This window comes from Apium graveolens, chromosome 5 (assembly GCF_009905375.1).
Source record: "Apium graveolens cultivar Ventura chromosome 5, ASM990537v1, whole genome shotgun sequence".
NCBI classification, from domain to species: Eukaryota; Viridiplantae; Streptophyta; class Magnoliopsida; order Apiales; family Apiaceae; genus Apium; species Apium graveolens.
Genome location: NC_133651.1, coordinates 131215338 through 131232929, shown reverse-complemented (window position 1 = coordinate 131232929; position 17592 = coordinate 131215338). Strand labels below are relative to the sequence as shown.

Here is a 17592-nt window from a genome sequence, read left to right as displayed (position 1 = left end):
TGGTGGTCTGGTATTCTGGTGCGCCTCCAAGTCGCGCTTCAGTCTTTGAATCTCAGCCTCATGAGCCCTGATCCTTTCCTGCACTTCTTGGGAATTCGTCCCTTGGGTGCTCCTAGGACGTTGGCAACCATCAGCCATCGGCTCTTTGCCAGCACGCCTCCTTCTTGGGGCCACTTCATCATCTGAAGATTCAGAGTCTCTCTCAGTGTAAGGACCAGAAAATTCCTGATCCTCAGGGATAGGAGCCAAACCTTGTATATAGGGGGCGATCGCCCTCGTGCTTCACTCCGCCCAGCATGTCCGCTTCCTCCAACCTCGGGATAAAGGGGCATCCCATATGGGGGGTTAGTAGTCACAACAGTTGAATACTCATACCCAATGGGTCGAGAATTCACAGGTGCATATAGTTGTTGAACTTGGGGATTCGTACCTTGAGTAACCGAGGGAATCGTCCCTTGTGGCTGAGGTTCAGTTGCCCCTATCCGGGCTTCTCCTTGTGTGGCTGCATAAGTTGAATGTGGAGGTACCTCCACGGTTGACGAAATCACTTGGGTTGTCCCCGATGGTGATCCTCCTTCAAGGGCTGTAATTGTTCTCCGTGTTCTCGCCATGGTTGTTGTTGTGCTTTCCCGCAGACGACGCCAAATGTTATGGATTAAAAACTAAGGTATATAATTGTTGTGTTTATTACTAAGGAACGTGAGTTTCGAGGCTCGATTTGACTGATCTTGTGTTTCGTGAATCGATCTGCCTTAACAAGATGCCTACGTACCTTGCTGATTGCCAATGATCAAGTCAAAAAACGTAGTTCTGATTTATGGGGTGAGGCCCTTTATATAGATATTGGGAGTCCTTGAATTGGACTTGGTATAGGAGACTTGGTAGTCAAGTTTCAGAAATATAATGGACTTTGGAGTCCTAAGTGGTAGGAAACTGATTTCTTATCCTTCTAGGTCCCTTGGAGGCTAATCTGCAAGAATTTATGTCCTTATTGGGACTCTTCTTAATAACTGATTTTTCCCTTATTAATTAATTACGAAATTAATTAATATTCAGGGTTTTGGGCCTTCTGTGTTCCATTAGGCCTGATCTGGTCCATCGAGCCTGATCAATGTGTTAACCTTTTTTGGTCTGAATGTCATATATCTTCTTATTGGGCCTAATAGCCCAAATCATGTGTAATTAATGTAATATTTAATTACGTAATCAGGATTTATTTATCCGTTATCACCAATTTTCTTAGAATTTTTGGGCATTGTATCTTTATATATTTCTAATGGAAGTTGTATTTCTTACCATTTAATTATTTTATATTATATATATATATGATCTACTTACCAAAATCATACACATCATTCAGTTTATCTTGTGGATGATCAGAAGGGAAAGAAGAAAGGCAATAGAGTAAAAAACTATAAAAATAATAGTAGCTTGGAGAATAGGCCAACCACATTTGCTAAAGAAATCTTGTCTGACCTTAGGTTTAAGTACCCATCTAAATCCTTTAGAGACCAACCATTAACTATTGTAGCTAATGCTAACAAATGCAGTTGACAAGCTGTCTTGGAGATTAACTTTTAAATTGAATGAGTAATTCTCTTTTTGAATTTATTGCTCTCACAACCCATTTGGAATTTAAATTTAATGAGTTTAACTTGTTGAACAAATTGGCTTATTTTTATACCTGGGAGCTTCAAACTACTTGCTTCCGTTAATAAATTAACAACAAATATAATGGAAAGTTACTTGTCGATTTGAGGCCTATCATCCTTGACATCACCATTTGAGCAAAAGTTCTCAGTCTACTTTACCAGCCTAGGAGGCAAGAGTATTAGTTTCATCAATCAGTTTCATATTATGCACCTTCTCTATAACTCTCATCCATCTTAAAAGAATCTCAATACAATGTCAATATAACCAATTTTCTCCGTTAGATCTTGATATGCTAGTCAATGATGAAAACCACCGCACCAGTAATATTGTTATTGTCAATAATATGTATGCATGTCTTTTTTAATGTTATCATTATCATCATACATAATGCTTAAACTAAAAAAACCAAACCTATTAGATGGAAAACTATCTTAAAACTTTATAATTTCACAAAAAGCTACTAAATATAGGTTGTATAATACTAGTAGAAATGAAGTTGGATTATAAGTTAGAATTAAATGTTTTAAAGACCTATATCATGGGACTCCAGACTTATAGTCAATCACGACATGTATGTTATGAAATGGTTGAATTCGAGAAGGAGCTTAAGTTTTGTACCGAGTTTTTCCTCAAGAAATTCATAATCGACAAATTCTACGGTTGGAGAAATCTTAACCCTCATTTTATCTTTACAATTTAGTTATATATAAACCCAGTTTTGTTCTTGATTATTAGGTCTGGTTATGTTTATCATAATGTATATACACAGCTAAATAGGGCCAGGAATAAGTTGTGTGAATATTTTTTTTTCAATTTTACCCTTTAGAAAGTAACGGCAGTTAATGATAACTAGCGGAATACAATTGTGCGGCAAAAAAATTATAAGTGAGTCGTGTGTGTTATTATTATATGTTAGTCGTTTTTATGAAAAAATTTATAACTCAGGTCATGGCCATCTTACTGCAATTAAGTAAAAAAAAGATCATATTCAAACTTATTTTGAACACTTTAGAAATTATGCAGAAATACAATTAATGAAAATAATTAAATTATTAGGAGATTTAGGGACACTATAGTCAATATAAATCAATTATTATTAGATATTAATTATTATATTTAAATTTTCTTTAAATTATTATTTATTATTTTTATTATTCAACGGATTCTATTTCTTGTCCCGAATCGACCTATTGATCATGTCTTGCCTTTTTTTCAACCCATTATTTTAAAAAACTTCCTTTAATCCGATTTTCGATTATTTAAGGCGGACTCGTCTGAACTCCAAATAATAATCAACTAGTAGGACGATTTTTAGAACACTATATAATATATATAACTTCTTGAAAATTAAAGCAGAATCTAAATAATAATAATAATAATAATAATAATAATAATAATAATAATAATAATAATAAAAATAGATAAAAAGAGAAAAAGGTCCCCCAAAAGCAGAATGAGATGGGCAAGTGAAATTTCCCACTGTTGTGTGTGTGCTACCTTTTGCATCATCACTATCTCACTGCCTTCACTTTATTCAACTCTCTCTCTCTCTCTATATATATATATATATATAAACACCCTTCTCAATTCACCTTCATTGTTTGTATCGCCCAGCCCACCCTGCTACACACACACACACACTAATTGCAATCTCCACTCTACCCCCATCCCAAATGGCTGCTACGTCGTTGTGCACATGGTTCGTAGCGGCATGCATGTCTGTTGGTTGTCAAAATGACTCCACCACCGTGCTCTCTTCTACAACCTCCTCCAATCGCCGCCGCCGCCGCCTTTTAGCCAAATGTACTCCTCAATCACTTGTTTCTGGATGCTCATTTCAACCTTGTGATGATTATTATAGCTCTAAAAACCTGTGCTCCAAGGACTTTTTGTTCGGTGATAAGGCTTTTGCTTCCATTTTTCGAGATTTTTCCAGGCGGAAACAGATTCTACCTGCTCCCCGTTCTGGTATATTTGTCTGCTTCTATATATATAACTCTCTATCATTTGTTGACTTTGTTTTGTATTCAATGTTTTTTTCTTCTATTTTGTTTTTGTTAATTTTTCGAATGCTTAATTTAATTTATGTGATTCAACAAAGCATAACTTTACTACGTATTGTTGTTGATTATTATTATTCTGGTCACTCTTAATTGTGTGTTCTCTGTGGTGCTATTTTATGTTAGATCAAACGGTGTGAATTTGTTTTGCTTGGGATGATAGTTGTGAGAACCACGGCACTGATAACAATTTTGTTAATCCCTGCCATACATATGATATGTTCATTAATTAAATGTATTATTGAGCATGTGTCCTGGAGCAAGATGAAGGCAAATGGTGTTTAGTTTGTCGGATATGACTATTAATTTCTTTCATAGTTGCTGTCTTCCTTTACTGCTAAGGAATTACTGACATAACTCTTAAGAGCTAAAAGGGACAATGAGTTCCGTGTTTATGGGAAATTTATAATGTGTACCACTCATTCCTTTATTGTTATTCTATGAAAATGTTGATTAATACGACAATTCTTCATAATCGCGCCGAAAAAGAAATCATAATTAATATAAATGTTCTTTGTTGACGTGTCAAACTTTATGAGGATATTGTCTTAATATTGATAAAATACACTTAGAGTTGGCCCCTCCTATCCAATATTTTTGGCCGTATCATGTACGGAAATTATGTTTTTACTGATATATTTACAATTGGACACCTTTACAGCGCACAGGAAGCATATCGGGGATGTTTTATTAGTTACCATTGTGCTCATTTGCGTTATTAATGTTGTCTGAAAACATATTAATGTTTGTATCTGGTTAAGAAAGCAAAGAAGATGTTTAGCAATACCATTTAATTGTGCGATATCTTACATACTGACAATATAGTCTATTTCTATGTTAGGGGAAGCAATGGCAGTAGCTGTGCAACCTCTGATGGAAGATGCTATAAAGAAGAAACCGCCTACAAAGCACAGACGAGTTGTTGTGACTGGGATGGGTGTGGAGACTTCGATCGGTCATGATCCAGATGTATTCTACAACAATCTTCTTGAGGGTGTCAGTGGTATCAGTGAGATAGAGGGCTTTGATTGTTCCAACTATCCTACTGTATGTATATTTTAAACTCACTTTTTTGTTAAAAGCTTAATGATTTACGTTCTGAAAATAGTATATTAACTACAGAAAATTGCTGGAGAGATCAAGTCATTCTCGACAGATGGATGGGTTGCTCCAAAATTGTCTAAGAGGATGGACAAATTCATGTTGTACATGTTAACAGCAGGAAAAAAGGCACTGGCAGATAGTGGTATCACAGAAGAAATTATGGATCAAATGGATAAAAGTAAATGTGGAGTTTTGATTGGCTCTGCTATGGGGGGAATGAAGGTATAATTTGTTTCTTATGTGCAGGATAATTCCAGATTAACATAACACTACTATTCATTTAGCATAAATTCAGCTACTTGTCATATCTTCTTTTGGGTTAGTATGCTTAATCTGGTAGGCAAGAAAGCAGAAAAGACCTCAATTACAAACTAGATGTCGGTGATTAATGACTCTTATTAGCCCATTTCCTTTAACTTTATGTTTAAACTTTACTTAGAAAAGATTCTCCTAGCCCTCAAATCTTCTAAAGAGGTTTGACTCGGGGAAAAACTCGGCACTGCTGCATCATTCATGTTATGGATGTAATATGTATAGTTCTTTTATCTTCTTATGAAGAAATTTTTACTAAGCAGGTCTTCAATGATGCTATTGAAGCTTTGAGGATATCTTACAGAAAAATGAATCCTTTTTGTGTACCATTTGCAACTACGAATATGGGTTCTGCCATGCTGGCTATGGATCTGGTGAGCTAATTTGGTGCTGCAACTTGTTATATATGACAGCTGTTAAAGTTCTTGAACAATTTCTATAAATACATATTAAAATTACATTGCAGGGATGGATGGGTCCAAACTATTCGATCTCTACTGCTTGTGCCACAAGCAACTTCTGCATTTTAAATGCCGCAAATCACATCATTAGAGGGGAAGCTGTATGTGTGAATTATATGTTTTTAATGATAACGAATATTATTTCCTATTTGAACGTTAATTGTAATTATTTAACCATTTAGAAGTTATATTATGTTACAAAAATAGTAATTTTCATTCTGATGCTTAAATTTGCAGGACATGATGCTTTGTGGAGGCTCAGATGCAGTTATTATCCCTATTGGTAAAAAAATCCCTTTATGTGCATTTGACTTGATATTAGACACTATCAGTCGATTAGCTTACTGAATAACTTGGTGCAGGATTGGGTGGTTTTGTGGCATGCAGAGCACTTTCGCAGAGAAACAACGATCCAACCAAAGCTTCTCGTCCTTGGGATAATGTAATTTTTGATGCATCGTGTCTCTTCTTCGTTCTGTTTGTTTCATTCAGTGGTTTCTTATTAAATAAAAAATTTTGAGCCTTTCCCGTCCCAAATTGGACACTGATTCTCTACTCGGACAGTCTCTATAGACAAATGCATCATCATTCCTCTGTATAATAATATTTTCTTCAAGAAGTTCTGTTTTATAAGTTGCAAATATCTGGAATCAATAACATATTTGAGAAAGTGATTTTTGATCTTTATAACTGATGATGAATGATACCGCTTAAATCCTGAGATTTGTGGCATTATCCTTTTGTTGATCTTACATTGTGCATGAATTATGTCTATTAGTACTAAAATTATAATTTTCGGTATTGATTAGAATCGTGATGGATTCGTAATGGGAGAAGGAGCCGGGGTTTTGCTTCTGGAAGAACTTGAGCATGCTAAGGTAATCTGAAATCTGAATCACTAAATCTGCAACACGAGAGTAAGACTTTGTTTAATTTTATTTTTTCTAGGCTGATTTTTTGTTGACCCATATGCTAATTATTCTTAATGATGTTCTTTTTATAAGTTATTCTTAATGATGTTATGAACAGGCAAGAGGTGCTAAAATATATGCAGAATTTCTTGGTGGAAGCTTTACTTCTGACGCATATCACATGACAGAGCCTCATCCTGACGGTAAATGTCAAGTTTGTTGTTCTCAATATTGTGTAATGTGCATACCCCTGTGATGATATGGGATGAAATAGCAATTTGCTTTTTTGAGACTTTTTTTTAATTATTTAAATTATTTGTGTATCCAACAAAGTCACTGATTAATGAAAACTAATAAATAAAAACATTGTTGTCCAAATATAAGCCGCCGTCAGCAACATGTAATTAGTACTGAAACAGTAGATTGCGGACATGACATGAATTCAGTTTTTATGTCAATAGTGAACCAATGACTTTTGAATCTGATACGGGAGCTATCAAGGCACGATGAATTGACAGATAAGGCTTTGTAGCCCTTGAACCACGTTAACCGATTTTTTGGTGCCAATCGCCTTCCGATTACCCTAGATTAGGCGAGATGGGGAAGCGATCAATTTATCATGTCTTTGTGAGAAAAATCCTATTACTCGTACTCTTCATTTTGCCATCAGGTACCCGTGTCGGACACTCGACACTTGGACATGGACACTTATTTTAGTGCAAGAACATGCATATTTTTTAAATATGTTGTAGACTCCGATACTTAAACACTTATCCTTATCCATGTCGGACACTTCTAGCCGAGTCCGAGTAACATAGGAAAAACCTTTTTTTCTTAAGTACTTGTAAAGTGTATTCTAAAAGTAAAGGGGAAAACATAAAAAAAAGTCAGAATATTTGAACAAACTAAAAAAGAAAAAAGTTACAGTAGAAGTCAAAATTGGAAACTAAATCTCAGAAAATAGGTTATTAAAATTTGTATTATACGTGTATATTAGCACTATTTTTTATCATATTATAATATTTTTAATTCCTTAATAAATTAAAAAATCTGTGTTACTATGTTGTTGCTGCTGTAAATGTTAAGTTACTCGTAATACTTTACTATTATGGTCATTGTGTTGCCATACTAATGTTAGTTTTGGTGGAAGTGTTGCTACACATGTTCTTATACGACATATGTGTGTATCTATCTAGATTTGTGTAACCCTCAATTTATATTAAGGTGACGCCTTGCATCTCACTTTTAATTCATCAATTAATTAATATTCTTGTTGCCTTGCCTCTCTTTTCACTTCCAAGTACACATCAGGAGTGTAATCTCATCAATTTTTTCCGAAGTATTAGTGCTTCCAATTGTCGTGTCCTGTATATCTTGTTTTATCTTATTTTTATGGAAGCTTATGTTCAATATCTTAACATACTTTTTTTAATATTTAAAATATCTCTCATATTATAAAATATACGAAAATAACAAAATGTAAATGAAAAATATATTTCTGTCAATTAGAGGCTATGCAAACCATTAATTTCTAACGGTACTGAGATTTTAGGCCAATAATGTTTGGACAAATGTAGAAAAAGTAGGCACTGCACTGCAATCTTTTCAGAGGAAGAGGGATGGGCAAACTAACTTTAAGATATAATAAATACCAGCTTACTTGTATCTTGTGCAATGCACAGGTTTTTTTAATACAATTTTATTTTATTTTTATATAAAATAATTTTATATTGAGAGAAAATAATATATTGTAATTCTATAAATACTATAATTTAATACTACAAATACTATAATTTAATAATTTTTTATTATAAGTAAGAGTTTGTAATTGTAATAGAGTTGTAATTATATATCAAAAAACATATGTTGTATACCCGATTACCTATGTATAATTTTAAAAGCCCATTAGGCCCATAATTGAGAAAATGGCCAAAATACCTCTTTTTGGAGGACCATTCTGAAATATGCGGCCCTAAATACTCACTAGATCCTAGTGGAGTATTAGTGTGATACGCGCCACTCCCACTCCCACTCCCACTCCCACTCCCACTCCCACTCCCACTCCCACTCCCATGGAGTATCACTTCTAGTGGAGGGGAGTATCAGGGGTGATGCTCCTTTACCAGTGTAGTGTGAGGGGTGATGCTCCTTTACCAGGGGCCATGTAATTTTTTTTGAATACCTTTTAATATTTTAGGCACGATATTCCGCTCCACTGGGAATGAAGTATCAGGCCTGATACTCCACTGGGAAAGGAGTATCACCCTTAATACTCCACTTATAATGGAGTATCTGGTGCTGATGGGTATTTTGGGCCATGTTTATTAAAATATGGTTATTTAAGGCCTTCACCCCCAATAATTCCAATGAATGTATATAGGCATTTTAGTTTACCTACCATGGAAAAGTGTACACTCTGTTTCATTTCAAAATAAAATAAAATTGTTCACCATGTCTTTTACTTGCACTTTAGAGAACTGTAGTTATGTGTCTTCTGTAGGAACATTACGAAAATACAATTATGTTAAAGTGTGTAGCATCATATTTTTTCTAGCAGTCTTTGGTAGTACTTAGATAGGTAATTGTAAGTAGGTAACGATGGTATAAAATTTCATATCCATAACACATTTATAAGGACTATCTAATCTTAATTTGTATGTACGAGCAGGGGCTGGTGTTATTCTATGTATTGAAAAAGCTCTGGCACAATCTGGAGTATCCAGAGAAGATGTAAACTACATAAATGCTCATGCTACATCCACGCCTGCAGGGGATCTGAAAGAGTATCAGGCCCTCCTCCATTGTTTTGGCCAGAATAAAGAGGTTTGACTGAAAGAAGGTTTTATTTGTTGGAAATCATAGAAATAAAGTTTAAGCGAGCTCTTATTTTATGCAGTTACGAGTGAACTCTACAAAATCCATGATTGGTCACCTGTTAGGAGCAGCTGGCGCTGTTGAAGCTGTTGCAACTGTGCAGGTAAATGTTTATTTGTTATCTACGGCTTAGTAATGGAAGCTAGAAGTGATATTTGGTACACTTACGTGTAAAACTATTCATAATTAGTAACCTTTAATTACTACTTTAAAAATGGTAATATTATGTGTGTATCGCTTGTGCTTGTTATCTTCGTTGATTAGCACTTTTTCTGTAAACTTTTTTGACTACTTTAATTTCCCTAAAATGAGAAACACTTAGATGCTGAAAGTGTATACGAAATGATCTGCATCAATATTTAACATATTTCATTTGTTTGGAGTAAACTGGGAAATAACGTATTTTTAACAATCCGTCATAAATGTAGTCCCAAATTCTTTGGACTTCCTAATTTAACTTGGACATCTCTCACTTAGTTTTGTGAAACTTCCCTGTATGCTTGCAAGACTTTTAATATTTACCTTTGACAATCCCTCATAAATGTAGTCCCAATTTTCTTGTACTTCCTTATTCAACTCAAATGTCCCTCTTATAGTTTTGCAACCCTTTTTTGCATGCTTGCAAGGCTTGTGATATTTACTTTTAGCATATATTTGGAACACAGCCTTCCATCGCTGCTGACAGTTGATACACGTTGCCATACATTGCAAAGACTGTAAGACTCACCTCTCCTCAGCTGAATTTCTGACTTTAACTCTAGCGCCTCCGGGCTCCAGGCTCTACAATGATGACTCTCAGTCTCTCTGCAGAACCATTCATTCATCTACTATTAGGGCAGTAGCGTGATCTTCCCCACTCCACGTTCATTTTAGCTACCGGATCTCCTTGATTTATGTTGTTAAAGTAAAAATGCTTATCAATAGAGCGGTTCCCTCAATCCTGGGTCTATAACTATGTTAAATCATCTTCCTGATGTACCTTCCATCTGAACTTTATTATCTGTATATACACACCTGTTAATACTTGATACACATATACAAATGTAAAAGAACTATAAGAAAGTTAGGACTTAGGATTGCAGTTTAAATTCCGGCAGTACTGGCATACTGAGGATATCCATTATCTAAAATAATTACACCTTTTGAAGAAATGTTGCGGTCATTTTTCTTTCTAGAGATTTTATTCTTTTGGAGAAAGTACAATTTCTTACATAAAACCAGTGTTCCAGAAATCGCTAGGCGTGCCAGGGCGGTGAGGGTACCTTCGAGAGATTAATCGGCAAGTGGGAGATTAATCGGAACATTAATCGGAAGAATATAAATATTATTTTTAATTTTTATAATTATATAATGATCAACATGTCAAATATTTGTGTGAAAAAAGAAATTAGAATGGTATTAAACAATATCTACACATTTGACTTGCGTTATGTACTAATTATTGAGTTTACAATATTAACTATATTTTAATTCACACTTTTAAATTAATTATAATATGTTATTTTTATATTTTAAGTGAGAAAATAAATATATTAGATTACTTGTTACTTCTTACCAATACTATATATTATAAATTGACATGATATTGTGTGAAATTATGAAATTAATGATTTAAAATTATAAAAACGTAAAAATAATATTTTTTTAGTTATTTTCCGCCTAGACCGCCTAGGACCGATTTTTGACCGCCTAGGCCGCCTAATCCCGATTTTGACCCGATTTTTTGAAAAAACGCCTAAATCACCGCCTAGGTCCGAGTCGGGCGTTTTACCACCGCCTAGGTCCGAGTCGGGGCGTTTTACCACCGCCTAGGCGGCCGCCTAGACCGATTTTTAGAACATTGCATAAAACTAATTCCAAATTAGATTATATCATTATATGAAAAATATTCTTGCAATTTTTTTAATTCTTCCATGATTTACTTGTGCCTGTGGTTCACTTACATCACAAAATTTCTTGATAAAATTTCTTGATAAGGAGGTAATTGCCTGGGTGAATTATTCTCGTAGTGATGATTTGCAATTTTCTCACACGGTTTTTTCTTCCCTACCTGTGGTGCAGCTTTAAATAACATAAATTTGATTGTTATTAAAGTTAATCACCATTTTAACTTGATTGTTGACACAAATATGCATCTCCTTGTAGGCAATACGGACTGGGTGGATTCATCCAAATATTAATCTTGACGCCCCTGATGAAAGAGTGGTATGTTTGTTCTAGATAGTTCTTTGCTGCTACTTTCTAATACAGATAATTTTAAATGATTTCTTTTATCACTTTGCTTGCCAGTAATATGGATCATCCTGATAATGGTTTGTACCTTTTCGGATTTACTTTTAGGCCCATTTCTTTTATAGTTACGAAAAGCATAGATCAGAATCAGTGGGGCATGTTATATTTTAATTTGGTGCTTAAACCCTGACAATGAATTGTTACTAACTTTCAGTAACGCGGTTTCCTAACAAATCTACCCTTTAATATAATTGATTGAGGAAGTGCCTTTAAAGAAACACATTATATTTCTTTTATTTGCGTATATATATTAACATTTGCAATGCTTTGTTCTTGCATACTGTTAAAAATTTATTGCATGCATTTATCTGACGCAACCTTTTTATTAAATCAGGACATGAATGTACTGGTTGGACCCAAGAAAGAAAGGCTGAAGGTTAAGGTGGCATTGTCTAATTCTTTCGGATTTGGTGGACACAACTCATCAATACTATTTGCTCCCTTCCAGTAAATACCCTACAAAATGGCATCGACTTGTCAATACATAATGCCTCATTGGTATGTTTGCAAATCTTAATTATTTTCCAACGACCTACAAATTTATCTTCAGAAAAATAAAGCAGTTGGCTGTGTAGAGTTAAAAATGAAACAAACAACGGAAGTATGTAAATTCTTGGATAATAAGATTTCACAGAAATTTTATGTGATTTCACCGGGTTTAAATTTGTTATTATGATTATTTTTGACATACTCCATACGCACCGATGAATGTGCTTGCGAAATGCTTACAGGTTACAAGGGGTGTCCATTGTGATCCATTACCATTCAGGAGGAACAAGTATGTGATCACCAAACCTTAATCTAAGATACAAACAAAGAGAAGATGCTGAGTGTAAAGGTACCCCCATCTGGAGTCAAGTGTATGTTACTATGTTTCAGTGAATGTAGTAAGGTGTCTCTTGTAAATTTAATTGTATTAGCTTTATCTTTGTGCTTTCTTAGGTGTTTTATATGAAAGTTGGAATAGCCAGCATGTCATAAAGAGGCTATATTTCAATTGAGATACCATCATAACATCGGCAGACTTTTGCAGCTTCTATTGCTTTTGATAAGATCTGTTTTCAAAAAAGAAAAGAAAAAAAAGAGATGAGAAATGGAATTGAGAAAACGTCAGAAATCAAAGAGCTTGTTCCTTCACTTTGAGTTTTCTTATTTTTATTTTAAATCCTTTTTATCTTTATTCTGCTCTGTGGTACGTGCTGTAAGGAGCATATGCTCGGGGGTTTAGCTTCTAAACTAAATCATCATTATAAATAGATTCATTCTAAATACAGGATTGAAATTATATGTAAAGTCTTACCCCGCACTGAATCACAACCAACCCACAATTATCAATTAGCTTTGCAAAAAAAATATTTAAAAAGAGAATAAGAATTCGAAGGTCTGTCTTGTGATATTTTTCATGAAATTATGAGAAAAATATGTAAAAAACTCAATTTTGATATTTAATTACTCTCGTTTTGTTTTATTTTAAATTAAGAAATTGAATACGTTTAGTAAAATAAACAAACAAATCAATAACTACATTAGAGAATTTTGTTGAGTTCTACGTCTAGATCTTTAAACTCACATTCATAGAAAAAATATAATTAATATTAGAAAATCTCTTTTTTCCTTTAGTGTTATTAACACTTTCTCTATAACCACTCTTTTCTCTCATATTTCATCTTCCATCACGTCGGGTTTGGTTGGCGTATTTTAAAAGATGTAATTTATAATTTAAAGTTGAAAAGTGTTATATAAGTGATATGGATATTGTAACTTATAAATATAAGATATTTAGGCGTTTGGATAATTTTACGTATTAATTACTTATAAGTTAATAATGTACTTGGTAAATTATAACTTATTAGTTATAATATTTTTTTGAAACAAAATTAAAAATAAATTATAAATGACATGAATTATTGATTTTGATACATAATACAAAAAACAAAATTTAAAAACAAGATCAATTCGGGATACAACTATATAGTAATGACAAATATAATAATATATACTATTTATCTCGGCGAAATAAAATGGTATTATTGATCCTGGCTTTAAAAAAATTTAATATAACTTAGATTAATTTAAGTTTGGTCTATATAATGGTCTCGGCATAAAACAAAATTATACGATTAAAACGGGCTTAGAAAACTAAAATCAAAAGATAACTAGCCAATATTTAAAGATTTTAAATAAACAAATTTTATATCTTAAAATTTTCATCAAATTAAATTTAACATAATCATTTTAATATAGAAATATCCTAATAAATCGAATATGGCTGCCGGAGCAAAACCGGCAAAACCAGAAAGAAGAAACGAGGAAAGAAGTCGGATATGCACGTTTAGTTTTCTTTGCCAAAGCATCCACTAGAACACATGGGCTTTTCATCCCATTTAAGATGAAAGGGAAAGCTCCACACATGCACATCATTCACCGCCATCATCATCCTTCGTTATATTTATATATAATGATTTAAATCTCCTTTATTTATCAAAAAAATATATATTTATCAAAAAACTATTAAAATTAACACGTGTTGCAATTAGTTATTTTGGTTAATTTTATATTATCAATTGATTATAATGAGTTTGGCTTGTTATTAATTTTGCTTGTTGGTTGATTGATAAATTATGAAATTGTTTTTTGGTCGGTGTAATTCATATATTAACAGTTTGACATAATATCATCACAAAAAAAACTATTTTATTTTTACTGATTTAGATTTCATAGATATCGGATGGAAAATGATTTCATTTATAATATATGCAACCAAAATCAATTCAAAAAAAAATGCAAGAAATACAACCAAATAAACCCAAAAACCAACATTCAAAAAAATAAAAAAATAAGATAACATTATGAGTTGTAAAGTTGCAGAACCAAAACTTAAAAATTACGTTTTTTTTAATTAACTTTTAAAACTACCATTTTTCGAAAAAAAAGATGTCTAAAAAGGTATTTAAAAAAAAAATAAACCCCTCAAATTTATCAATTTCTCCTTTGTATAAATTGAATAATGTTACTTTTATAACTTAAAGTTAGGTACATAAATTGTAAAAACTGTTAATGTATTAATGTACTTGATGATCCTGATCGAATTATATTTAAGAATAAAGGAGATATTATCCTCTAGATCTTGAAATAAATAGAATTGGATAAAAAAATTAATATTTTAAATGTTCAAAATTTCAACTAAAAAAATATAGGTGTTTAAATTAGAGTAGAATACTAAATGCAAATTCGTAAATGTGTATTATATTCGATTTTTAGATAAATTTAATTGAATATAATTTTTTAAACTATCACTAAATTATAAATTATTTCTGAGTTTTGTGTGGCTTTAAATAGCTAAAATTTGATTTTTAAAACTCAAGTTAGAAACGAAATAAAATTAAACGAAATTTGTTAAAAAAGTCTTGCTTGGAAAATTTATTTTCTTTATTTGTTTCATCTCCAATTCCATTTTTTTTTCTTAATATTTTAAAATACTGTTAGATTTTGAAATAAATAGATGATAGTTGTTTGATCTAAAATAAAATAACATTCATATTTTTATGATATAAACAAAATATAAGTAGATATTCTAAATGTAATCAAATACGTAATTCAAAATTTGTAATTGTCTTTTCCTTCGCTTTCTAGATAATTTTAGTTAGATAACATTTTCTTAAACCATGACTTAATTAAATATTATTTTGTGAGATTCATGCAGGGTTGTAAATTCGTCAAAATAAGATTTATGAAACTCCTGATATAGCTTATATAAATCAAACAAGCCCGAATAATCAAAGTGTGAGAAAAAATATATATAACCTTTTAGTTATTTTAATTAAAATATATATGTATTTTGTTGACATATAAAATATGCAATATATTAATATGGTAAATAAAAAGATTTGTAATATAATATTATTGGTCTAAAATTTAGCAATTCTCTTTTGGTTTTAAATAATTTATAATTTTCTTATTAAAAAAATACATATATAGATATGCTCATATATTACAATTACATTATATATATATAATTCGAGTAAAGTAGATAAAATGGTATGATTTGGTCATAGGGCTAATGTTATAATTAGGGATTGGTGATAGGGAAAATATTATAATTAATAATGAATCAATAAAATATTAAATTATTATCCAGCATTGCACATCACACCAATTTACTAAGAGTCTTGCTATTATATATATAATAATTAATATTATCACCATCATGTAAATAAAGTTACATGAATAACAAATATAATAGTACATTTGATAAAAGATATTGATATTAAAAAGTAAATAAACCAACTCATTTTGTCAAATAAAATTCTTATTTAAAAAATGGTTAAAATTTGATCGTCAGGATTTATTGATCAGGACTAATATTATAATTAATAATTAATTACCAAAATATTATATCATTATCCTGTAATTCCTTAGTTTTGATGATCACAACACAGCAAGCCATCATGTTGTTATTTGAGAATGTCTGCAGGATATAACAGCTTAATGCCATTGCTGTTTAAGTTTCATGACAGCAAGCTATCATAAGACAGTAATCTATTTCAGCAAGCTATGATCACGATTGTCAGAATAACAGCAAGCCAAGATGCACAGTCCAGATTCAACAAGGAAGTCGAATTTCATGGAGATTTTATAGGATCTTCATATATATCAGTTGTAAGGACTTCTCTAATATAATATACGTGCATGATATATAGAGAGCTCAATTATAAATCATTTTTAATCATTCAAATTGATTTCCTAAAGAATATGAGTTTGTTTCTCTTTCAAACTCTTTCTTCTATCTTCTAATTAAAACGTTTTATCCTCTACAAAATAGAAGAGATATTTTCTGAACGTTGGACTTCTGTGTTTCTCTTCTATCTAACGTACACATGAACGTTGGAAAAAACATCCCAACGATCTTGCATGGTAGAATTGGATTCTAGCCGTTGTAATTTGTTGAGGCTGTTTTCAAACGTTAATGTGTGGTTATATAAGTGGTTTTCTTGCAGTTTTATGACTAACGAATTTGCAAGCAAGAACACATACAACTCCTGATCTTTATTGATTTCAAAATACTCTCGAGCTCTAAATATATACACGTGTTTTATCTTAGAGAGAGTCTATAGTTTGAGTTGTAAACTTTATCACTGATTTGTATTGTTCAATTGTATTGATTAGTTGCTGGATAAGTTGGCTAGGGAAACAAGGGTTTAGTGGTACTTGCTAGAGGAGTTTGTACTACGGGGTAGTATAGTACTTAGAGAGCAGGTTCTTAAACAGGGTTTCAGCAAGCCATTATCAGCAGCTGGGATAAAGGGAGATATATTGTTGTATCTTGTAGTTGTAACCTTCATTGATCAATAATATATTCTCTTACCAAGTTGGTAAGGGACCAGGACGTAGACCATAGGGGCTTAGGGGTCGAACCTGGCTAAAATTCTTGTGTGTTCTATTTACTTTCCTACACATTATTTTCTGCATTGCATTTAGTCATCTCATCTTACTATCATTATCAGATTATAGTTCAGTTGATAAAATCTCCATAAGCTATTATCGGGTAAAATTTAAATGTAATCCTAGTTAGCCATAATCACCTATTCACCCCCCCTCTAGGTGCAATTTCAGTTGGTATCATAGCTTTGGTATACTAATCTTTCTGTAACAGGAATAGTATTCGATCGAAATGGCTGAAAAATATCCCGAAGGAACCTCAGATTACCGAGCACCTCTCTTGCTTGGTACAGAAAACTATAACTGGTGGAAAGGTCGCATGGAAGTGTATCTATCCAGGGAGCCACTAGCTTTGAGAGTTGTTCAGAAGGGTCCTTTTGAGTTCAAGGACAAAGAAGGCAAAGTGAAAGACGTTGATGATCTCACAGAGGCTGAACTAATCAAATACAGCTTCAATGGAAAGGCTAGGAATTCTCTCATGAATGG

The 17592-nt window shown here is 32.4% G+C and overlaps 1 protein-coding gene across 1 annotated transcript; it reads left to right on the top strand.

Annotated features, from left to right (window-relative positions):
• The first annotated feature begins 3151 nt into the window (after positions 1-3151).
• Positions 3152-12804, top strand: LOC141724506 (3-oxoacyl-[acyl-carrier-protein] synthase II, chloroplastic-like). Its single transcript, XM_074526675.1, has 14 exons — positions 3152-3621; positions 4555-4760; positions 4836-5039; positions 5393-5503; positions 5596-5691; positions 5828-5873; positions 5953-6032; positions 6400-6468; positions 6620-6704; positions 9170-9324; positions 9398-9478; positions 11521-11580; positions 12002-12165; positions 12399-12804. Exons 1-13 carry the CDS (start codon positions 3327-3329, stop codon positions 12116-12118), a joined length of 1605 nt encoding a protein of 534 aa, XP_074382776.1. The 5' UTR covers positions 3152-3326; the 3' UTR covers positions 12119-12165; positions 12399-12804.
• Positions 12805-17592: the final 4788 nt, after the last annotated feature.

Bases quoted from the DNA above. Each gene is read 5' to 3' on its own strand.
- LOC141724506 (XM_074526675.1), top strand. From the start codon at position 3,327: ATGGCTGCTACGTCGTTGTGCACATGGTTCGTAGCGGCATGCATGTCT. The intron at 3,622-4,554 runs GTATATTTGTCT...TTTCTATGTTAG, and splicing joins TCTACCTGCTCCCCGTTCTG to GGGAAGCAATGGCAGTAGCT. The intron at 6,469-6,619 runs GTAATCTGAAAT...TGTTATGAACAG, and splicing joins AAGAACTTGAGCATGCTAAG to GCAAGAGGTGCTAAAATATA.